Below are 25,118 nucleotides of genomic sequence, written 5' to 3'. Positions count from 1 at the left end.
TTGGATCTCCCTTGGTGCACAGTAGGGTGGTTCGGAAAATGCTAATCTCGAATTGATTTTTAATTCATTTTACGAATGTATAGCTTTATTCCTTTAATTTGAATATTCAATGAGTAATAGGACTACGATGTCAAGTGTTTTACTTACAGTCATTACACACGATGCCGCCCACCGCAATTTGTTCGTTGCCGTTCAACCAATTTACGTGATTTTGGAAAGTAATATTCCCCAAATATACATAAAAAATTAGCTCAATTCAATGTAAGCATGTAAGGCAGCCCAGAAATCGCGGTGGGCGTAAAATAGGTGGCACTATGTATGTAGAACGAACTCTGACTGTATGTTACCTAGGGTATGACCACCTTTTTTCAGCCTATGCCCCCAAGTTCATCCTATTCTAAAAACAGACGATTTAAGCACCGATTGTTTTCGTTCTTTTTGTTATCATGCATGCTCACTCCTAATATAAAATACAAAAAAAAAAACGAAATAGCAAATAGCGCTTATTGTTTTTGTTTTTGATAAGATAAAAATTGAAGCACTTTACTGAAGATGGGTTTCATTCCCCAACCAGTTTTGCAGAAAACTGGGTTTCAGGAAGATTTCCCTCGAAAATAATAATTTGGGCAGAGTTTGTTGAAAATGTTTTCAAATATACATTTCTTAAATATATCCTTGTTTTTGAAATAGTTTTTGCTTTCATACATTAGCATTTCATTGGCGCCCTACTATAACCGCACGCAACCGAGGTAACTGATGAAATGGCAATGGTAGAGCGAAAATTGACCTGCTTTCCTGCTTTTCCCGACCTCTCTCAGATTCTTTACTTCCCTCGACAACATTCATTTTTGGCCATTTGTAAAATACGAACGTTAAAGTTTTGAAAATGAGAACTACCATGGCCCGAAATAGTCAGGAAAGCTCCACAAAATAGCAAATAGAAAATGATTCTAATGTATGTGAGAAAATTGTCGTGGTTTATAAACGGTCCCTTTGTGATGCGATCCCAAGCATTCCGGGGTGGATGCTGTGTTTCCTTCGCTAGGTCGTTCAGTTAATTCAGAGAAATCCCTAGCCAGCCACCACTTGCCCCGAAGCGGAAGGAACATGTTTAGTCTGCGTGATAATTTATAATTAAAATTTGATTTATTTCATGCTTTTTTGTGTCATCTCGCGCACGCCCCCCTTTGTTTTGGCGAACGGACTGCAGTCGAAAACGATAACGTCATACCGAAGCAATTATCGCCGGAGGTGCTCTCTGCAATACAAGCCGTAAGATTTATTGCCCAGCACATCAAGGATGCTGATAAGGATAATGAGGTGAGTGTGATTGTTACTACGTATAGTGTTAACTGTTGTATCGGTGAATAGATTGCCATTATGTGTAGATATAGAGATGAACAATCGATTTTGACTGGCTATTCTGTTTTCAGAACCTAAAATATGATTAAAGCATGCGCACTTTAGAATCGGTACGCTTTCTGCAGATCAAAAACGGTTTAACCTAGAAAAAAATGTTGTAAGAAGCAAATGAAGCTAATTTATTGTTTTTTGTAGGAAAAATATGAAAAAAATCAGTTTTTATTTCTTCAAGATAAAATTTTGACCTGATTGTGAAATTCATGCCATTTTATTCTGCACAAACCAATGATCGCCAATATTTTTAAATTTCACAGCTTACGGGCTGATATTTCCACAAGAAACAAAATTATACTCATCAAACGTATGCTCAAAACAAGTTTCGACATTAAACTCTTGGTTAAATATGGTTCACAAGACCATAATAAACTTATGGCCTTATTGTCCATTCACGCTATATTCAAAACATAATTTTACTCAAACTAATTTTTTATGAAAAAATATTTCCTGAGATCATTTCTTGGATCTACAATTCCCCAATTCAAGTGACTCAACTTAATTCATATCGAAACCTGGATTATTTTTGGAATTATTAGCAGTTTTCCCTCACAGTAGTTGGAAATTAACTTATGACTGTTATATAACTCCTTATAATAAGCCTAAAATAAGACAGTTTTCATGGATAAAACACTGAAAACCATATAGATTGTGCGTGGAGCGGACCTGGTGTGATGGTTAGAACACTTGACTATCACGCCGAGGACCTGGGATCGAATCCCACTCCCGACAAACTCGCAAAATGTGAGTTCTTCCTTCGGAAGGGAAGTAAAGCGTGGGTCCCGAGATGAACTAGCCTAGGGCTAAAAATCTCGTTAATACAGATAAAAAAAAAAAAAAAACATATAGATTGTGGAACTATAGATGTGATTCTCTGATCACAAATAAAAAACTTCTGTGTAGATTCAGTTTTATTAAAAAAATCGTTAGATATTTCACGCCATCAAAACACATCCAATGAATTTCGTCAGCAATAGTCCATACAGCTTTCGAGCCACGATTATTTATACTGTTCTGCATCAAATCATTGGTTTCTTGTATACCAATACTATCCTTCCCGTATGCGTATTTGCCGAACTAAAGCTTATGCGAAAACAACTTTTTTGACCTTAAATATCTATGCAAGTCTTTGATTTTCCATAAAACCCTTCAAAGGCTTACCATAGCTATATTGGAAATTTTAAAACACTCATGTAATATTTTACCTCCCTTAATCAACAATCATAATACCAAGAACTATTCTATACTGCGTAATTGATGGGTTTGATAAATATATATTCCAACACAAATCTTGAATCTGACAATGATTGGTTTTTGCTCAATGTGTGCAGAAAAAAATGGCACTATTTACGAATTCAGATCAAAAGTTCATCTAAAAATATAAAAACAGCAAATTTTATATTTTTCCTACAATCTACAATAGATAAGCTTCAATTGCTTCCAACAACACTTTTTTCCAAGTGACACCGTTTTTGAGCGGCAGCCGGTTGAAAGTGTACCGATTCTAAAGTGCGTTGGCTTTACATCAATAGAAATTATTTCCACATAAGAGATATAATCCATATAGGTACCACGTAGATAAGTTAGAGTGAGAGGTAGTACCACAAGAGTCCACCACTTGTTCACGAACAGAGGAGCAGGAATATTTAAAGTGTCCACGAGAACTGTTTTTTACACAACAAATTAGATTAGTAAACCTAGTTGATTTCAATTGGGGTTCCTAGAATGATTCAGATGCATATGCACATTATGAATCTGTATCGAATACTGGACTTTTTTTGTTGTAAAATCCTGTTACTGAAAATGATTTTGGTAAAAACTTAAAACTTAGTATACGTACGGCTTCAAAAATGTGCTGCTTTATATAAAAACTAAAAATATTGGACTATTCTGCATCGCGATCTGAAGCTTCTCAATCATGTATCTGGCGAACGGCATGTTGTATCAAACAATAACCATCACTTAAAATTTCAGCTATGTACAGTATATTGCTAGATATATGCTTGGCAAGTTCCAGAACATAACTTCGGGTAATCAAGTCCAACCTGTGTTAAAAAAAATAAATTAATCTCATTATTAGTTGTTCAATTCTTCATACAGATTGAATATAACGAGAAGCTTGAACTCTGAAGAATTTTATCTTATGTTCAACTAAAAGCTGACCAAAGTTTTATTTACAACCATTGAATCTCAAATACACTCCCGTGCAAAAGTTTGGGGTCACCCCCTCAAAAACATGGAAATGTTTTTCGGTCATATCTCAGTCATCTTTCATTTAATCCACTCGTTCTTAGACTCTTTCGAAAGATAAAGAGTTAGATTTGATTCGTAGGTAGGGTAGTGGAGGTATTTTGGACCGGGCAGGTATTTTGGCCCACCTAGGGAGTTTTATGATATTTATCACATAATCTCTACTAAATCTTGGTAAATTTTGATTGGAACACGAAAAGTATTCAACTATGTGATGACCTTTATTTTAAATGTCAGTAAAATATGCTGTTCAGTATCAAAAATAGAGAAAATGTTTTCACTTCCAAGGAAACGCACGGAAAAGCACCAAAAACAAAGAAGGTGACAAATTTGTAGTCGGCTTCGAAGAGGTATTAAATTTTACAAATAATTATTTATTTCATGTGAATGTAGTTAGGGCCTTGTAAGAACTCAAAATAAACTGTTCTTAACCTCGGTGGAGCGATAATATTTACTAAAATGGTGGTTTGAGGTATGGCCAAAATATGTTCAACATAATCAGATGTGAACATATTTTGGACCACCTGTCAGATCCATCTCTCCAGTTCCTTCTAAAGGGAGAAAATATTCATGCCAATGTAATGTAATGTACTCTAAAAACAGATAAATAGAATAAGTTGGGACCTCCCGTGATCTGGGTTGTTAAACGTTTATTTTACAATGAGATTGTTGTGGGTTCGATTTGTTCTAACAACTTTTTGCCAAGTTAAAAATTTCGATTTGATTTGTGTCATAACAACTTTTCGACAAGTTGAAATTTTCAGGTGTTCAGTCATCCAGTTTAGAAAAGTTGTCCTTCTCGGCAATCAGTTGATGACTGAGACAATGTGTTATCTAATGTACACACCAAAGTTTTATTGCTGGAAATCAGCAAAATTTTGCTGATTTTTTTTGTGCTGTAAGTCCAAAATAAAACTTGCTGAACAATCAGCAATGCCAAAATCGAGAAAAGTGACAGCTCGTTTGCTGAACGATCAGCAATATGAATTTTGAGTTTGCTGGCTAACCAGCAATAGATGGTCGAGTCACTTTTTTTTTGTTTTTTTTTTCAGTTATTTTGAGATTTAACCTCAATCTAAAAACAATTAGGAGGAGTGAGATTATTTTATTTGAAGTACTGTAGTCAATAACATTTTCATTGCTATTCTAATATATGTATTATTTTAAATCCCCTTAATTTGCTTTCAAGGCAGATCCAGCTCCAATTAAAAACTTGCTGCTTTCGAAACATTCGGCCCCAGTGCTAAAAGTGAAAAATGACAATAAAAATCTCACTTTGGTCCTACAATTTTTATATTTACTTACCAAAAGCTCTTCCGTATGACATCCTCGTATGGTTTTCACTGTTATAATAGTATTTTGAAGATAAAACATAACTAAAACGACTAAAAAGCACTTTTCAATGACGGGAAACAGAAACAATATATTTGTCTTAAGTCCGTTGTTGACAGTTCAACCGCATTGCTGATTTTCAGCGAAAATGCAATTGCCGATATACGTCTAGCAAAACATTTTGCTGATTTACAGCGAATTCAAAAATCGATTGCTGGTTCAAAATATTTTGACATTTGGATTACTGATTAGCAGCAAATAATAAAGTGCTTGCTGTTATACAGCATTATGCAAAACTGAAAACCAGTAAAATATTGAAGGTGTGCTGCACATCAGCAAAATCTTGTTTTGCTGAAATGCTTTCAGCAATTTGGATTGCTGGATGACTGAAGGAAAATTTGGTGTGTACAATGCATAAAAACTGGCAATTGCAACAAAATTTCATCTTTGTTTACCGTTACGTAATTTTTAAACGTTCCCTAACTCAAAAAATGTAAAAATGAATAGAAAAGATGTAAACTTCACGTAGTTTAAACTATGTTTAAATTTTTGCTGAGGTGGCTTTCATTTCATCAATCAATTGAAGTTTAATTTGGTGGGCCAAAATATGTGCACTTGGTGGTCCAAAATAAAAGCAGGTGGTCCAAAATAGAAGCCCGAGATCCTTCAGGAGTTTTGATATTTCTTGTATTTACTACAACAATTTTGAGTTGTGTTTGGCCTTTTTCGACAGAAAACATGTTGCTTTACGTAATGCCTACTGAAATTATCCATATTTTGAAGTGGGAACTTTCTTTTTTCGCTGAATTGTTCATCCACTTCCTAAAGGGGTCCAAAATATCTCCCTTACCCTACTTTTTACAAATTTCATATGAAATTTTTAGTATGAAAAGTTTACCTAAACTTACATGTTTTTCCTAAATCTGTACGAAATATTGTTTTCCGTGTAGTTCAAAATTGGGTCGACCAAATTTCAAAATTAAAGTTGCATTAGAACCCTATTTCTATCCTCTTTGAGAGCCATTCATTAGATTTTAGCAGAAAAATTCATAACATAATTTAAATGATCGAGTTAGGTTTACAAGTCACCGTGCAAAAGTTTGGGGTCACCCCTTAGTATGCTGCATCGTGCAAAAGTTTGGGGTCACCTTCCAAATGAAGTCTGAGTCGGATTTTTATTCAAATCGTCATTGTTTTTGTTGCAACTCCAATTCCTTCTTTGATATTTGAATGGCAAGACACAAAAATGGTTATGAAATGTTCATAAACTGAGTTCTAGACTATTTTAAGGTAGAAACGGTATATAAAATCCATATTAAATCAGCTAATTTCGTTATATAAAGTGCGAAAGAGGATAGAAGTGAGATAAAAATGACTAATTCGTGAACTCTACCCTATATAACAGTAAGTGTTAAACCACAAATATACCATTATCCCAAAATCACCTTTGTAACTTTGTAAGTACAAATCGTATTGGTTTGTATTCGTCCGTTACTCTTTAATACACTAGTTAGCTATGCTAAAAGTCGATAGAAAGTTCAATAAATACAAAATATGATGTTAAACAAGCAGTTTTAAAAAGTGATCGATTTTGCGCCGTGAAAAAAGTGCGGGGCAAGATGGGTCACCTTTTAAGTAATTCACATTTTCTCAACGAAAAACGTCAAAATATAAGATTTGTTCCGCATTCATATATGCTTCATATCCATACTGAGTAAACACGAGCTACTAGTAAACATTTTATAAATTTATTTGGAATATATAAAACTTTACGATTTGAGTGGTCCTAAGGCGACTTGAAAATCGATGTTTTTACTAAAAAAATATCATAATTTTATGTTATAATTTTGAGCATTCATTCCGCTTGATTGAAGTCAATTATGAGATAGTTTTGTAATAAAAAATTAATAACTTTTGAATGCTCCAAAAATACGTTCAAAATTGAAGATGACCCATCTTGCCCCGCGGTAGTTTATATGGAGATTATATGGAATGTATCGCATAAGAAAAATGGCTAAAAACCATTTAATTTTTTATTTCCAATGAGAGTGAATAATTTTTCGATCAATGCCCCAAACTTTTGTATATTCATGCTGGTCATCTAACAAAATTATTAACAAAATCAAAACATGATTAATGCGCTCGAAAATGGCACTGACCCATCTTGCCCCGCGACCCATCTTGCCCCGCCCCACCCTATCTAAATCGCTTTGATTTTTTAAATTTAATTTTCAATATTTATTGCCCTATTCGCAGTTTCAATATGACACTTGACGGAATACGTCATTGTCACATGTTAAATCCTTCAACATCTTCAAACACATCCCCATAAATTACTATACCATCACTAGGCCTACCTCAGTCTCTACCCGCAATCATGTACTTAGTATTTACAGAGTTTATTATCAAGCATTTCCTTGTTGTGTCTCTCTCTTCAGAAGAGCATAAGTTTCCTGCCCTACGATCGATGTCGATGCGATCAATATCGGCTTCAAAGTCGAGGAGTATCTGCGACCGTATGATGATAATACCATTCCTCTGCACACCACGCTTCCTAAATAATCGCCCTTTGGAAAGGAATGTTAAACAGTAAATTTGAAAGAGCATCATCCTGCTTTAATAGGGAACGTTCGGTGTAGTACAAGATTTGTAGTAATGAGCTGAATTTTTGTATGGCGAGAAGGTGAATTCTCCGTTTCTGCTATAAAATGGAGCAAAAAGCATGAGTCTATGATTCCTTGCCTAATTTGATGCTGTTTGTGCAAAACTTTGGGCAACAGTAATGTTGTTTTCTCAATTTCTTACAAATTAAGCAAAACAGTTACCCAAAGTTTTGCTCAGACAGCATCAAATTTAGCAAGAAATCATAATATTCACGGTTTTTGCACCATTTTATTGCAGAAACAGAAAATTTACCTTCTCATCATACAAAAATTCAGCTTATTACTAAAATTCTATTACTACACCGAACGTGCCATAGCCATACAAGTTCACTATTGATGTACACCAGGGGTTCCAAACCTTTTTCAGGTGGCGACCCTCTTTAAGACTTGTCAAACATCTGGGACCCAATGATTTTTTTTAGAAAATTGCAAAATCTTTTTTTTCGCAAGGCCCCATTAGTTGGAAATTAATTGACTTTATCTGAAAAGTGTTTAGTTAGATCTTTTATTGTATATTACGTCAGTTGAGATGTATATAAATAGTGTAGAACTTTTTCAAGGCCTTAACAACATTTTCAAGTTTGAGTCAAATTTCTGTGCGCTTGTAAAAGGTGTTAAGGCACGCTAGGAGTAGATTTTTTTGTCCTATGCTAGGTCTGAAGCATATTGAATTTAACTTCAAGTAAAACTTGAGCGTTACATACTGTTTTTGTTTGAAAAATCTTATTTTTCACGAAACTTCGATATTTTTAAAAGAAATTGCCTACCTTTAGGCGTTTAATGTATTACAGTGTTCTAACTTGTCTTGTTCATAACCGTCTAAAGAGATTTGACGCATTATTCGGGTTCAGAAGGCAATTTTCTATTCTTGCCGAAGGTCCATTTTATGCTAATAAATTTCGCCCCAATGCTGCATATTATTTTTTTTTAGATTTTAGGAGTTATTTAACTTAAAGTTTTAATTTGTTTAACAAAATTCAGTCACTTTGTTTTATAGAGATCCACCCGGTACTGGTATTGCAGAAATTCTTTTGGAAATATTTGTATTTCAGCTATTGTTAGTTGTTTTAAATTAAAGTAATCAATTTGACACCGGGTTACGGTATCAATAATGTTATTTAGTGTGATTATGTAATGTATACTCAGACCGGTTGTCCATCGGGTTGAAACCATTAAATAAGAATGGTGCGCCCATAAAAATAAATAGATGTTAAGAACTGGCTAAAAAGTGAACATAAAACGAAAATGAGTTTGTTTATAGTTGGGCGAAATGGTTAACCAACACTGGAATTTTTAACGCGAAAACTTTACGGCTATTCATCATATCCTCGTCAGTAGTGCAACTTAAACTTTATGACTGGGGAGTTTTGCATCTCTTGTTGCACTGCGAGCCACTGTTCGTCGGTAGTGGAGACTTGAGACTTGAGTTTTATTTTTCTTCTGGGAAAAACCTCTCAGGAATGACATCCCTGGGAAGGGGGAAACCTTCAGCATTACCGATTATGTGCATTACCAGCACGTGAAAATGAAGGCCACACTATCTCCACTTATGGAGCAAACAACAGGGGTGATCTACATAGATGCTCTGTTGTGATGTACAACCGCTCGAAGGCGGCACTACACGCCCGATGTGGGAACGGCAAAATTTTATAACAATATTATGAGGAAACGATGTAATGATACCAAACACATGGCAGAATGATACGTAAAGGGAAAACAAGCGAATATATTCATCACAAGACAGCAGCGACAGCACAAGGTTTATTCCTTTGCCTTGCATTGCCGCCAGGGAAATTTTCCTGATGTCATACTGTGTAATGTTGGTGTTTTATTCTAGCTTGTCTGCAACGAGAGGATAAACAGTTCTTTTGATGTTGACAAATATGAAAAGAGACGAAAAATAGCTAAATTTTTCCTAGAGCACGTACGACATAGTATATTTATGTTTGTATTAAGCACAACTTTGTTCACAGTTGAGTGTAGACAAGTTTGACAATTGTAGTCAATTTAATGAACAAATTGAAGCATTATTTGAGGTAGAAGTAAAAAAAAATCAAATTTGTTCTATTTCAAAGCAAAGTGGCTCATATCATTCTCTGAAACCAATACTCCAATTGAGCTCAATTGGATTGGAATTTCATTGTAATATTACCCGAGAAAAGGTTTTTAAATTGTTTTTGTTAAAAAATATCTTCCATTGTTCAAAAATGCATGCAGATCATTTATAAATAGGCTTACAAATACGACTTTTTATAATATGATGGCTCTCATACAAAAAAAAAAAACCGGGGAAGACCTGCCCTGTGCAGTTGTCCCATGCTCTGTGGGAATCCCTATTAACATGGGACAACTATGCTGCACATGGCAAAGACAGAGTTAATCGGGACAGCTAGCATTACTATACTTATTTTAAAAACTAAATTAAAATTACTTCTCCAAATTCGCCTAACAAACACCCCGATTCAAGCAGAGCTTGACTATCACATGAATCTGCGTGGTGTGTTTTCTAAATTGAATTAAACGTTGGTAGCCGAAACGTGCCTAACAGTAGCATAAGTACAAGTACAAAACGGACCCACCGTTCGGAACGTTTGATCTTTTATAAACAAAAAAAAAAGGAAATTAGCACCTTTTTATGGTAATGAGATTAAAATTTAATTAACAAAGAGTTTCCCAGTTCGTGGATCACCGGTTTTAGCAGGTGGGTTCTCTTCCGACGGGCTCGGTTTTGCTTGCAATGCCTTCAACAAATGATAGTTAAACGGTTTTTGGAGGAGAACGCATGTCGTGGCTACACGAGAGCATTAGTGCTATGCTGGACGTTACTTCGTTTTCTTTTTCTGCAGTATAGATGCAGCAAAAAAAAAATGGGGATTCCTACACCAAATTACCGTCTGCGCTTCTTTATTGTAGCATAAATGTTCAAGGTTACGTTCTATTCGATCTTATAAAAGATATTTCAAATATATTTCAATTGAAATCATATATATATAAATACGTTTATTTTTAAATTTAATTATGAAGGAAGAAATATAAAAAAAAAGCTTCACTGGAGTAATTTTCTGTGAAACTTTGACGAATATTCGGGTTCTCAGATACATACAGGATAATAAGCGCTGTATGCAAAGCGAAAAAGATTTAAATAGAGTCTGAATGCCATAAATAGTAAAAGCTCCCCGTCCTATTCGAAAACAAGTGAACATGGCTCCGATTGAGTCTGCTTTTTTTTTGTTTTCTTGCGTGCTCAATTCTACCTTTTTTCTCTTTCGTAGGATAAAGGAGAATTCAAATTCATTTGTATATATGAAGATTTGTGCTAGCGTTGTTGGGGAAATAAAAAAAAACAACGTCAATTTTATTATACTACTTTTATTTTTTGAACTCACTGTTCAAATTAATAGATATAACCCACTTTACTGAGTTCAATTATGGAGCGGATCTAAAGAATGACGTTGAAGAATGAATATCGAAAGCAAAACGTGATGGAAGTAATATCTGCTGGATTATGGAGTCTATTTTTGGTGACTGCGATCTTTCATTTGATTTCTTTCTCAGCTTTAACATGAAGCCATTCCCAATTTTGATATTGAAGAACAAAATCTACAAATAAAAACAAAGTAAATATACCGTCTACCCCCGTTGCGTTGGTTTGGCCGCACATAATCTGAACACTTTTTATTTTAAACCCCGCTAATCCGCACATCGTTCAAACTAAAAATGATCCAAACGTCATCCTGCTAATGAAACGGAGTGAAACGGAACGCACAATCAAAACAAAACAGCATATATGGTTGCCAGCAGTGTGTTTTTTTCGGCGCCCACAGGGTTGCTAGATATTCAAATTAAAGATAAATTATCGGCGTTATACATTATACCTACAACACTAGGGGGATTAATGGCATAATGGACACCCCAAGTAAATGAATAGGCCTGTAAAACAGAGAAAAACTTAACATATTTAGGGGATTCACTAAATTGATTACACTGATTAGACGTCGCAATCACCAAGGCAATCTTGGATTATTTTATTCGCAATTTCATTAAACATTTATAATCAGATAATCATGGCTTATGCAGTTCTTAAATCTGTTTAGTGAATACCCCTATTACACTAGTTTACAGCATTTTTGAACTCGGTAAGCTAATGATGATTTTTAGTGTAGAATTATGCCCTGAGTTTGAAAAAGTGAAGAAAAAGTGTCGATTTGAAATCGATTTTTGTTCTATTTTTAAGCAAATTTGCTCCCTTCATACATCTCTATTTCTGTAACCAATGCTCCGATTGAGCTGAAATTTTTTCTGTGACTGGCTAACATCTAACGTTTCAAATGTACTTTGAGAAAGATTTTTTCAATTGTGTTTTTATAATTGAAAAAAAAAAAAAATACGAACCTTCATTGTTTTTTGAAAATTTCGACAAAATTTAAGGAGATCGTCTCATACACCCACCAATATCTTGACTTCAAATAAACTGACACCAAAAATGTCTTTATATGATCGAAACATATTGTAATCAGCTTTTTATTAATACAAAAAGATTGATAATTGATCGATTGTAAAGCAAAATATTTGAATTTTAGTAAATTCTATATTTTTAAAAGCTGTTGAACTCGACTTTAAGTAAAAACTCAAAAACTGTTTTACTTAAATTTTTTGAAGCACGATTTTGAAATCAGCACGTAATAATGCATCATAAATTTTGGTTGTTGATAGAAGTTCACGACTGTCGTTTTTTTGTTAACTTGTGTTATCAATACACTTACGACTTTAGCTTATACACTATATGTTTCAATCATCTACAACAGGGAGAATTTCTTTATTGTGAGAAAATGATGAATTTCAAATCGTGCATATTTTCGATGTTGACGCGCCAGTGAATACTGGTCACCCTAGATTAGTGTAGTCACTGTTTAGTAGGATAGAATGGTTGTGGGTTCCTTGAGTGGAAGCGAGTGAAGTAAACTTTAAGAGTCTTCTTCTTCTTCTTTTGGATGGCTCTACGTTCCCACTGGAACTTGACCTACTCTCTTCAACTTAGTGTTCTTTGTGCACTTCCACAGTTATTAATTGAAGGCATTTCTTTGCATGCCATTGCGAGGCATATTGTGAGGCAAGTACAATGATACACTATGCCCAGGAAGTCCAGAAAATTGCCTCGACCGGAACGGAAATCGAACCCGCCATCTCCGGATTAGCGATCCATAGTCTTAACCACTAGGCTAACTAAAGAATAAGTCAAGATCGGTTTGAAATCATTTTTTGGAGAGTATTACGGCACTGATAATTGTGAGTGAAATATATTAAAGTTTGTAATATCAATATATTAAATAAACTTGATTTTCTTCGAATTTCGACTGTTGGTAATTATGTTGGGAGGTATGGCGTTTAGTCTTTGGAGGAATAACTCAAAAACGGATTCTTAAGCTTTCATCCTACGTTTCGGTCGCTATATTGCGCCTTCTTCTGGGAATTAACTATGCTTCGTTTTATCGTAAGAATGAGCCCACAGCATAGGTTACATTTGTCCCAGACGTAACGTACCGTCTGCCGCCGGAGGCGGTGTTCCTTTGGATGAATTATCCGAAAAACTATGCGGGTCGCAAAACAACGATGCAGTTGCCCGTTTTGGCGCCGCTTTTACTCACAACATTAAGCGTACTTTGCTATTGTACCGTAAAACGGGGTATCTTTGATAATCTGGGTAACTTTGATAATGCGACAGGCATTGTATGGTTTATCTTAAAACTATGATTCCTTCAACCAGTTATGAAAAAGGCAAACGTAGATCAATTCTACACATATGAAAGTTCATCTTAGACGTATTTTCATTAAAACCTAGTTTATATACAACTTTTTGGACAACACATAAAAATTGCTGATATTTTTGTCATTTGTCAACCTCTTCAAACAATATGCCATACGACTTAGGGGCTGTCCATAAACCACGTGGTCATTTTTTGGGAGATTCCGAACCCCCCCCCCCCCCCGCGTGGTCATTCGTTCATACAAAAAATTTTAAATTTGTATGGACCGTGGTCTTTACCCGAAACCCTCCCCCCCCTAAGGTGACAACGTGATTTATGGATTGCCCCTTAGTTTCAACTATTTTTTCAATGAATGGGCTCTTATTCTATAGACTGTTTCAGAAATTATAAATACACTAACGATAACCTGCCGTTTCAATTTGAGCACATTATCCAAAAAAGTTTCTTCTAGCTCTAATAGTAAACATGCTAACAAAGCAAATAATACCAATTTTGTTGATGTTCCTGGTAAAAGTTAAAAAATAGGGCTCTGTAAACAAGATGATCAAAATTTGAAGTTGTACAAAGTGGTCAAAAAATGAAGCATAGTAGAAAAGAAAAAAATCTCACAGATAAAATATTAAATTTCCAAACACAATAAAAATTGCTGTATCGATAATAAAAGGTATTTCTCGATTGGTAAGAGTAATTTTTACTGGAATATTTGATCAAGAACCACCATTACGGGCCTTCTCAAAACAAAAATTTTTGTTTCAAATTTCTCAACAAAACCAGTAGCAACAAACGTTAAGCAAACGAATGTCTTAGTAACTGCTCACTGTATTCGTTTTTATGGTATGACAAGCTTTGCCATCTGAAGGATCGAATGAGCTGAAAAAATAAGTTTGTTTAGATAAAATGCGTTCAGGAAAGCTAAGAAACTGTGTGGTAGTTCTTATGTTCCGTAGAAAACCTTAAAAAATGAGAAACTTGATCTCCGAAAAAATGTTGTGGAAATGCCTTTATCGATTTTACTCAAATTTTGATCAAGGCATTCCTTAGACAACTTGTTGAGAAAACGAATGTGATAAAAATTTAGATATTTTTTGGTATTTAGTGATAAATAATGTTGAAATCATTAAAAAACACCTTTGTGCAAATGCAAATTTGAAAAATTTAGTTATTTGTTAGAGAACTCGACTGTTCTTTAAAATATCAAGACAATTGAAAGGAAATATAAAAATATGGAGTACAATATGCTATACTCCGAACCTACCTTGATACCTTGTTGGCTACAAAGTAACTTTACTCCAATGCCGAGCGTATAGTAGAGCACCATCTTCGTCGGTCTTGGGCGATGTTCCTCCAGTTTCCCCGAACGTGTAGGGATCGTAGATCTTCTTCAACCGCGTGCAGCCAGCGAGTTCGCGGCCGCCCACGAAGTCGCCTACCTCTACCGGGTTCTCTGCTGAATATTGTTTTCGCTATTCTTTCTTCCGACATTCGCACTACGTGTCCAGCCCACTGAAGTCTGCCGTATTTTATACGTTTTACAATATTCGCATCTTCGTACACTTGGTACAACTCGTGATTCATGCGTCTGCGCCACACTCCATTTTCTTGTTTCCCACCGAGAATTGTCCGCAGCACTTTGCGCTCAAAAACTCCAAAAGCTTTTCGGTCTACCTCCTTAACGTCCACGCTTCGTGACCGTAGAGGGCAACCGGAAGAATCAGAGTCTTATACAGAGCGAATTTTGTTTGCGTTTGCAAGTTACGGGACCTAAGCTGGCTACGCAATCCGTAAAAGGCCCTATTTGCAGCTGCAATACGCCTTTTCACTTCACGGGAAACGTCATTGTCACGAATGGGTGACAAAACGTCGAATGTCAAACACTCATTATGTCTTATTATCTCGGGTCACTGCCCAAGCGCTGAAGGTCAGTGACTCATTTTGCACTCTATGATAATTCAGACCCGAGTTGAAACCACCAGCTCTGTAAAGATTATTGTGTGGATACTTGGCATTGTTGTGCAAGTACCATATTCTGGAATACCGGCTGAATTGCGGCGAAGGACAGCCGTATCAACACCAGACGCCCTTGAAGGAACAATGCGCCCGATGATCGACATCGCCACCCTAAAGGTGCCAGAGATCCGGCCGACGATAGCTAGAGGCCGCCATCGTAGCCACTCTCAACGAAGCTATGGCGTAATGCTGAAAATTTGTGGAAGGTGCCACCCGCAGTGATGCATTTGAACGCGATCAATCTGCGTTGAAGTTCGAAAACGGCACGCTGCGATCAGAAATATTTGAACATTGTTCAGTTCAAAATTTGGAACGCACGTGAGCTCGAAAGTGAACGCAACATGAATAAGAACTGCACCCGCAGAATGCCAACATGCCAACATGGTACCCTGGTACCTGATAAACTGAAATGGTCATGTTTCTACCATTTTTTCACTGATTCTCTAGCAATCTTGGGCTAATTCGATTCAGAAACTCACCATAGACTAATTTCAAGACCTCGATGTACCAAAGAAAACGATCAAATTTTCGGTGACCAGTCCGGTACCCAATAAATATTCATAACCGTGTATTTTTTTCCGTGTAAATTGCTTTTGTGTAAATTTTATTTAGCGTGTTACACTGATCTGACAGCTCTCACAGTAAGGGACTGAACATAAGTTACGTAAAGTGAGTACCGAGGATTGTTCACAATCTGCGAACTTGACTGCGGAAAAAATTGCGACCATGACGCCGCTGAACTCACCCTCAATTGAGAGGGGAACCGGTTTGGTCACGGATTACCGGAAAATTCGGATTTTGCTGCAAAAGCTTAATGCCCGATGCCAAAATATCCCACTTCATTGTGGCGCATATTTTCGCGCAACAACGCATGGATGCAGATGCGTCCTAGGGCAGCACCTTGGTCAGGATGCACATAAGATTTGATGACACATCCAAGCTCAGTTCATTTTTGGCTCGCGTTTAGTTCAATTGGAACACTGGGTGCCAGTAGAAGGGACTCCAAAGAAGTAAGAGAAGAAAAGGCCGGGAGATTCCGGGAGTAAATAATGTTACACTTCACATGACGTGATGTGAGTTTCTATATACGACAGTGCGAATATTCCCTACCCGCGAAGAACTGGTCAAGAAACATGCCCACCCTGACGTGTTGTTTCAGGGAGCCTCAGGAAGGCTCCCCTCTGAACTAGTTGGCAGATACAAGTGAAAGAATGAGAATCCCTTAAAAGAATAAAGAACTCACTATTTGCTTAGATTACTCGTTTTCGACGTTTTCGACGTTTTGTCCTTTTCGACGTTTTGTTCCCCTTGCCGATGAGATCAATATCGTCCGCAAAACCGAGGAGCATGTGCGACCGTGTGATGATAGAGCCATTCCTCTGCACGCCTGACCTCCTAATCGCTCCTTCGAGTGCAATGTTGAACAATAAATTTGAAAGAGCATCCCCCTGCTTCAATCCATCCAAGGTCACAAACGACGTAGACACTTCGTCCGCGATCCGAATACTTGATTTTGATCCATCCAGCGTTGCGCGTATCAGCCTAATTAGTTTCGCCGGAAAACCATGTTCTGACATTATCTGCCAAAGCTCATTTCTTTTCACTGAATCGTACGCTGCTTTAAAATCAATGAACAGATGGTGAGTCTGCAAGTTATATTCCCGAAATTTATCTAGGATCATCCGCAGGGTAAACATTTGATCCGTCGTTGATCGGCCCTCACGAAAACCAGCCTGGTATTCGCCGACGAAGGACTCCTCAAGAGGTCGCAGTCTGTTGAACAGGACACGCGACAGTATCTTATACGCCGAATTTAAAAGGGTAATCCCTCTGTAATTGGCACACTCCAGTCTGTGCCCTTTCTTGTAGATTGGGCATATGAGGCCATCCAACCAACTGGTGGGCAATTCTTCATCCTCCCAAATCTTTATAATAATCTGGTGGATTGATTGATGTAGCTGCTCGCTTCCGTGCTTAAGAAGTTCGACCGGGATCTCGTCCTTCCCAGCAGCCTTGCTGTTCTTCAGCTCCTTAAGGGCCTTTTTAACCTCATCCAGTGTTGGTGGTTCCACTGCTTGACTGTCATCCATTATGTTAATCCTATTCCTGGGTGCTCCTTCGCTGCTACCATTCAACAAATCTTCGAAGTGCTCCTTCCACCTGGCTGCCACCATTGTTTTGTCTGTCAGCAAATTTCCTTCCCGGTCATTGCACATGGCGGGCACTGGCGCAGTCTTGTGCCACGCGCCATTGACAGTTGCATAAAATCTCCGCATATCGTTCCTGTCCATACTTTCCTGCGCTTCAGCAATAACACTCTCTTCGTGTTGCCGTTTTTTTCTGCGGTGGATTCGTTTCTCTTCTGCTCTTGCAACCCTGTACCGCTCTCTGTTCTGCCGGGTACCGGCCACTAGCATTCGACTTCTGGCGGCATTCTTTTCGTTCGTCGCTCGTTGGCAGTCCTCGTCAAACCAACCATTACGTTGGCGTCGCTGAGCGGTACCAATCACCTCTTGCGCTGTTGTTGTCACTGCTTCGTGGATACTTCCCCACAAGCTGTTGACATCTCCAGATCCGTTGGTCTCTCCTATCCTCTCGTCTAGCTTCTGATGGTACTGTGCAGCAACCCCTTCGGCTGACAAGCGCTGGATATTGAAACGCATCGTCCTGTTGTTTCTTGAACTCGTGACGCTGGATAATCGCGCCCGAATTTCAGCGGCTACAAGATAATGATCCGAGTCGATGTTCGGGCCCCTGTAGGACCTCACATCTATGACGTCCGAGAAATGTCGCCCGTCGATCAGCACGTGGTCTATCTGGGAGCAAGTGTCACCACTCGGGTGTCGCCAGGTGTGTTTTCGGATATTCTTACGTGCGAAGTAGGTACTGCTGATTGCCATCCCTCTAGCAGCAGCGAATGTCACAAGGCGCAGACCATTATCGTTGGTAACAGAATGAAGGCTTTCCGTTCCAATGACAGGCCGAAAGAAACTTTCTCTGCCGATCTGCGCATTTGCATCTCCGATGACTATTTTGACATCTTGTTTTGGGCACTCTCCGTAGGCCTTATCAAGGCTCTCATAGAACTCATCCTTCATGTCATCGGGGTTGTCGTTCGTTGGCGCATAGATGCTGATCAGGCTGTAGTTGAAGAACTTGCCCTTCATCCTCAACACACAGATTCGGTCGCTTATCGGCTTCCACCGAATAACTCGCTTCATCTGCTTCCCGATCACTATAAAGCCAACTCCGCGTTCTGCCTTATCGCCGCCGCTGTAGTAGATGTGGTACTTGAATGAAGTGTTGGCGATGGGATCCACCGCTCGGAATTCGCGTTCTCCAGTTTTGGGCCAGCGTATCTCCTGGATAGCGGCCACGTTAACGCCGACATTCCGCAGTTCACGAGCCAGGAGCCCAACACGTGCGGGTTCATTCAAAGTTCTCACGTTCCAAGATCCGACTTTCCAATCGTTGTCCTTTATTCGTTGCCGGGTCTGTTGCCGTTGAATCAATCCGTTTACTCTACTATTGCTTTTCTGGGTGTTTGAAGGTTTTCAGCAGGCTACCTTACCGGGGCCGCGCTGCCTACATTGCGTTGAAGGGGCTGCCTTCTTAGGTATAGCTGACGCAATACAGCATTTCATACTCAGCCGCTGGATGCCAGAACAGACGCTGTTTGAGCCGCACCTCCTTGGTGAACAGACGCTCGGATCGTACCTCCTCAATCTAGCTGAAGTCAGAAGGACAACAGTGCCCAGGCTGCACTACCAGCTAAGCACACAACTCTTAGCTGGCGGTCTTTGTCATCGTTTGACCCGTGGAAGCATGAGGTAGGAACTTGTGAGGACCAGAGCTATGTTGGACGCTCTCCTTATCGACTCACCGTTTTGCACCGTTTTGTTATACTCCGAAAGAAGTAGGTAAAAATCATTATCACAGTTCATTTAATTTACTAAACAAAGTGTATTTATAATTTCTGAAACAGTCTATAGAACCTCCATACATCGATAAACGCCTAAAAGTATGCAATGTCCTTGTAATTTCATGTAGATAAATCTGTGTTGTTCAAAATTTGATAATAAAACATTTAAAAACTACCCAAAAAAAGAAAACTCATCATGAATAGCACGTTGAATCATATGTTGATGTACCGTTAATCATATATATATTTACAAAAATAATGATGTTTGACAGCTTAATTCACAGTATTTTTCACTCAGTACTCCCCAAACTCATTTTATGTGTAAAATTTAGTAAAAAATCAATGTTTTGATATCAAAAATATATTTGATATACTCCACAAGGCTTCTCTTATCGTGTTCATACTCCTAAGATTTCAATCTGTGATTATTTTTTAAGATTTGATGTGTTTTTCAGGGCACTATCAAAGTTACCCCAAAATGAAAATCTGATTCTCGCAAATATGGAAAACTAAAAGTCACCCAAAATATTTAAGATTATCGAATCTTTCAATTACAATTGACAACTAAGACCGTTCGCAATGCTGTTTTATTTTGTATGGCGAGTTTTAAAATTTTTAAAACTCGCCATACAAAATAAAACAGCATTGCGAACGGCCTAATACTCCAGTACTTGTTTTAAAAATATAAAACTAGGGAAAATACTGTTACATGGAAAAATATTAGGAAAATTCGCTTAAAAACTATCAAAGTTACCCCGTTTTACGGTACCAATTTTTGATTGCATATGTTCATTTCACCCAGAATTGCATATGTTCATTTCAGAATCGACTACATCGTTAAAATTGCAATTTTGAGTAAATTTTGATAAAAAAATACATACTTCATGGTCAAATCTGACGTCGGTCTATGGTGACGACACTCAAATGGACGAAATATTTTATTTACCGTTGGTTTTAAAACTAAAAAAAATCCACCATATGACCAAAAATAACTATTTAGATTTTGAAGATGTTTTGGTTGTTTTAAAAGAGTATCAATGATACCATAGAAAAATAGAAAGATGATTTGTTCCTTCATACTCCTGCTTTAAAATTTTTACTTCAAATTCAACGGTTTCGGCAAAAACAGGGATGTCCATTTCGCCTCGGTTGTCCATTATGCCCCGATCTCCCCTACAAAAGCTTTTTTTTAAAGTTGTGGCTTGTGTGTGTTGATCGTTGAATGTGAAATAGAAAATATTTTATTATAAAAACTATCAAATTCGATTAGGTAAAACAAAATATTTTGCATGAGTCGTTAATTTAGATGTCATTTGACCAATTTACCTTTTGATTGCTTAAAAAAAGTATTTCCATGCTTAATGGCAAGCAGTCAAAATAGCCCCAAATCGCATATTTTGCCCTATAAATTGAGGTATAGCTCAAAACTGTGACGTGCTGGAGCAAATCTGAACCCAGATTCGGATTTAGCGACCGAAAATCTGTCAGAGACACATAAGTTTGCACTTGAGACAAAAACATGTTGCGCTGTGTAATCATTGATTACTTGTCACTAAAAAAATGTTGAAAACCCCATTTTGTATGGAAACCGATTATGAAAATATTTATTTATAAAAAAATCAAAACCAGCAAACGAGTAATTAGTTTTTTTTTCTGTATTAACGAGATTTTTAGCCCTAGGCTAGTTCATCTCGGGACCCATGCTTTACTTCCCTTCCGAAGGAAGACCTCACATTTTGCGAGTTTGTCGGGAGTGGGATTCGATCCCAGGTCCTCAGCGTGATAGTCAAGTGTTCTAACCATCACACCAGGTCCGCGCCACGAGTAATTAGTTGTAATCATATGATAATAATAGGTAATCTGAGTAATCAGTAGTAATCTTGAGTAATCAATAGTAATCTTGGTAATCCATAAATAATCAAAAGTAATCAAGGTAATCACAATAATTATGGTCATCAGAAGTAACCTGAGTAATCTGTGGTAATCAATAGTAATCTTGGTAATCAATAAATAATCATAGTAACTTCTCAGTAATCAATGAGTAATCAGAGTAATTTTTTCAGTAGTGACTGTAGTAGGGGTTGGAAACCCCTTGTCCATGCGTATTGTATGTTGCTTTCATAAAAAAACGCGCTGCCAACTTTCAGTCGGCATTTCAGAATCATCGCAAGGAATCAAGCACCACCTTTGCTGCTGTTTGTGTTAGTGAGATCGGAGAAACTTCAGACTCCCGCCTGCTGATTGGCTGCGACGACTCTGGCGATGGTTTTTTTTTTTCCAAAAATCTGTTTTTTTCTCAAATTTTGTTCAAAATGGTTTTGCCTTAAATGAACCAAAATATTTCTAGTGTGCTTCTGACTAAAGAATTAAAGTCCGTTTGGAACCGGTGACTATTTTCGTGAAATTTATTGTGAACGTAATCGATTGCAACCAACTGCGAGCAGAGACTAAACAAAGTGAGTTCTACATGGTTCACTGACAGTGAAGAGAATTGTCAGACAAAAGAGGCACAAAACAAGCAACAAAGAAGACGCGGCGATTACTCTTTATCCCTACTGGTAACAGATAATGACATGATCTCGAAAATTTTTGTTGCAGGCAAAACGGAAGCTGAATTTGTTGCGTACTTTTCAACTCGTGAATAATCAATTTATTACTAACCCAAAATTGAAACTTTTTGTTGATACATATTCAGTAGCGTTGCAGTGTTTACCGACTCGAAGTTACCGCTCGAAAATCACAATGCACGGCTTAAAAATCTCTAAACTCGTGGTGCACGATCTTTGTCCTATTCTGTTCAAGTTGGGACAAACCTATGTCGCATTGGGTAGAATGTCGCAACAAATTCAGGTTGCGACATTGTCGTTATTGTTGCGCGATGGTTGAATTTTGATTCGCTGTTCACTGATGAATATTGTTTTCGACGGAAGCAAGGCAATCGCTCTACGTGACCAGCCCACTACAAAATCCATAAAACATGAAAAAGTTTTATCTGTCGCATATTTATTATTTCCGATTGATCAAGGCAGTCAAAGTTAGGTATTGAAAGTTGAAGAGTAGTTCTTCAACATGGGGAACATTGTTGTTTTGTTGAGAAATATAAGGGTTCCGGAGAGTCAAAATTTTCAATTTTTTGCGCTCCGCCCGAAAGGGATATAGTAGGTTGACAAATAGTCAAAATTACAGAATTTTTGATCCACTCTATGAAAAGTTACAGTTTGTTGAAAGTTTTTTTGTGTTAAAAAAAAGTTGCCTATCCTGAACATTTTGGCCACCCCCTGTAAGTAAACAAACTAGTTTTATTTCAACAATAACATTCAACTTATTCTTTTAGAATTTGTTCGCTTCTAAAACGAATAAAAAATTGCATACAGTAAAGTATTTGATTCATTGTTGAAAATTTTCAGTCAAATAAAATATTTTTTTTTGTAAAAAAATATAATTATCGTTATTGTTCAAAATTTCGTTTAATTCGATTCATTATATCCCAAAAATATCAGTTCACAAAAAGTGGTCACATTAGAAGTGCTTTGCAGAATTGATCTAAGTTATCATAGAGTTAACAAATCAGTTTTTTTTTGTTTGTTTAGAGAGACTTTACCCTGAATAACAAATCAGTTTCAAATTTTTACTAATGATATTAGACTAGTCGCTTTACTGATAGTTAAACTGGGGAATTTATGTGGTCCTCATCAATAGTTACAGATATTTATTATGAAAGAGTGGATTTGCAAGAATTCTTGTGCAAATATCCGAAAATCAGTTCCATATGAAAGTTGAAAGTGTCCAATTTTATCTGGTGACTTCTACCTTATGAGTTACAAGAAGACATAATTCTAGCAATATAACATAGCCTCATTGCAAACGTAAATCAAATCCCAAGTAATAGTGAAGCGCCGTATATAGCCAACCTGTTTGCTATAGATGCAAACCTCAGCCTTGTTTGAGAATCGATTTTTCATCGGATGCTGTCAGAAGATAAAATTGTATTCAGTCGGAAAAGAAAGCATAAAAATGTGCCAATCGAGTGTTGCTTTCGATTGTTCTATCTAGACCCTCAGACGTTAAATGGCAATTTCTCTTGTTCCGATTGTTTGGCAATATTTTCATGTTTTCAGATTGCTGCCTTACACTGCATTGTCATTAAACTGTCATGTTCTTTGTTGTAATTACAGATTGTCGAAGACTGGAAGTTCGTTTCCATGGTTCTGGATCGGTTCTTTTTGTGGGTGTTTACAATTTCCTGTATCTTCGGCACGTTTGGAATCATCTGCCAGAGCCCTTCATTGTACGATACTCGTGCGCCTGTCGATCAACAGCTCAGTGAAATTCCACTCAGGAAGAATAACTTTATGTTGCCACCCGATATAGTGCGTATCACATTGGATTAAGCAAAAGGTAATGACATCGAATGTAAATCCTGCTAGAATTTAATTGAACACGTCAGTACTCTTTTATATCACAATATTACTGTTAATCGGATATTGGCCGTTATACATATACTAATATGTCCGGGTGATAAAAATTTTCGTCGTAAGTGAACATTAATGTTTTATTTTACGATATGCCTTTATGAATGTTTTTGTACTAATCTTGATTTCATCTTTTTAATGTATGAACAGGACGAATTCTTTTTGTTTTTTTCTTTTGTTATGAAGACACTTGTGTAAAAAAGTAGTGCAATTAAAGATTTTCTCTTTATTCAGATATACTTGGACAATTAAGCTTAATTATAATAAGACCGGAATAAGATAAACATCACAAGATTATTGCGCTTAGAAATAAGGTTGAAATTTCGTATAATAATAATAATAACATGTTCCTACAAGTCGTTGTTAGTCATTATTGAGATATCACATGTTTTTGAACATAACGCTCAAAATTTGCTCCTTGACAGCGAATCAAAATTCAACCATCGCGCAACAATAACGACAATGTCGCAACCTGAATTTGTTGCGACATTCTACCCAATGCGACATAGGTTTGTCCAAACTTGAACAGAATAGGACAAAGATCGTGCACCACGAGTTTAGAGATTTTTAAGCCGTGCATTGTGATTTTCGAGCGGTAACTTCGAGTCGGTAAACACTGCAACGCTACTGAATATGTATCAACAAAAAGTTTCAATTTTGGGTTAGTAATAAATTGATTATTCACGAGTTGAAAAGTACGCAACAAATTCAGCTTCCGTTTTGTCTGCAACAAAAATTTTCGAGATCATGTCATTATCTGTTACCAGTAGGGATAAAGAGTAATCGCCGCGTCTTCTTTGTTGCTTGTTTTGTGCCTCTTTTGTCTGACAATTCTCTTCACTGCTCCTTGAATTTATGGATCCAATACAAAAATAGGCGATAGTGAGAGAAATTCGGCAGTGACAATGGAGGTGGGTCGGCACTTAACCTAGCAAGACAAATTATAAGGCACATAATCTTGTACCGACTTGTCGAACCCTCTAAGCAGAATACCCTCTTCGATTGAGTGTAATCAGTTTCGTACCTTTTAATTCCGCCCTATGTTGCTTATCCTTTGACAGATACGCGTATTTCGACTACCACTTGTAATCTTCCTCAGTGTCAGTTATCCACTGATAACTGGATAACTGACACCGAGGAAGATTACAAGTAGTAGTCGAAATACGCGTATCTGTCAAAGGATAAACAACATAGGGCGGAATTAAAAGGTACGAAACTGATTACACCAAGGATTACACTCATTCGAAGGCACATAATGTTTTTTTTTATTCTTCAACCACTCAGCCTCATT

General features: G+C 37.1%; 1 protein-coding gene across 1 annotated transcript in view; it reads left to right on the top strand.

The window, feature by feature from the left end:
* LOC109406576 (acetylcholine receptor subunit beta-like 2) overlaps positions 1–24,064 on the top strand; it is a 45,207-nt gene extending 21,143 nt beyond the window's left edge. The window contains exons 8-9 of the mRNA XM_019679683.3: positions 1,211–1,320; positions 23,531–24,064. Coding sequence (XP_019535228.1) covers positions 1,211–1,320; positions 23,531–23,746 — 326 coding nt within the window. The 3' untranslated portion in view covers positions 23,747–24,064. The remainder of the gene's footprint in view (positions 1–1,210; positions 1,321–23,530) is intronic.
* The last annotated feature ends 1,054 nt before the right edge of the window (positions 24,065–25,118 follow it).

This window comes from Aedes albopictus, chromosome 3, assembly GCF_035046485.1.
Source record: "Aedes albopictus strain Foshan chromosome 3, AalbF5, whole genome shotgun sequence".
Lineage (NCBI taxonomy): Eukaryota > Metazoa > Arthropoda > Insecta > Diptera > Culicidae > Aedes > Aedes albopictus.
This window is presented reverse-complemented; position numbering and strand designations above follow the sequence as displayed.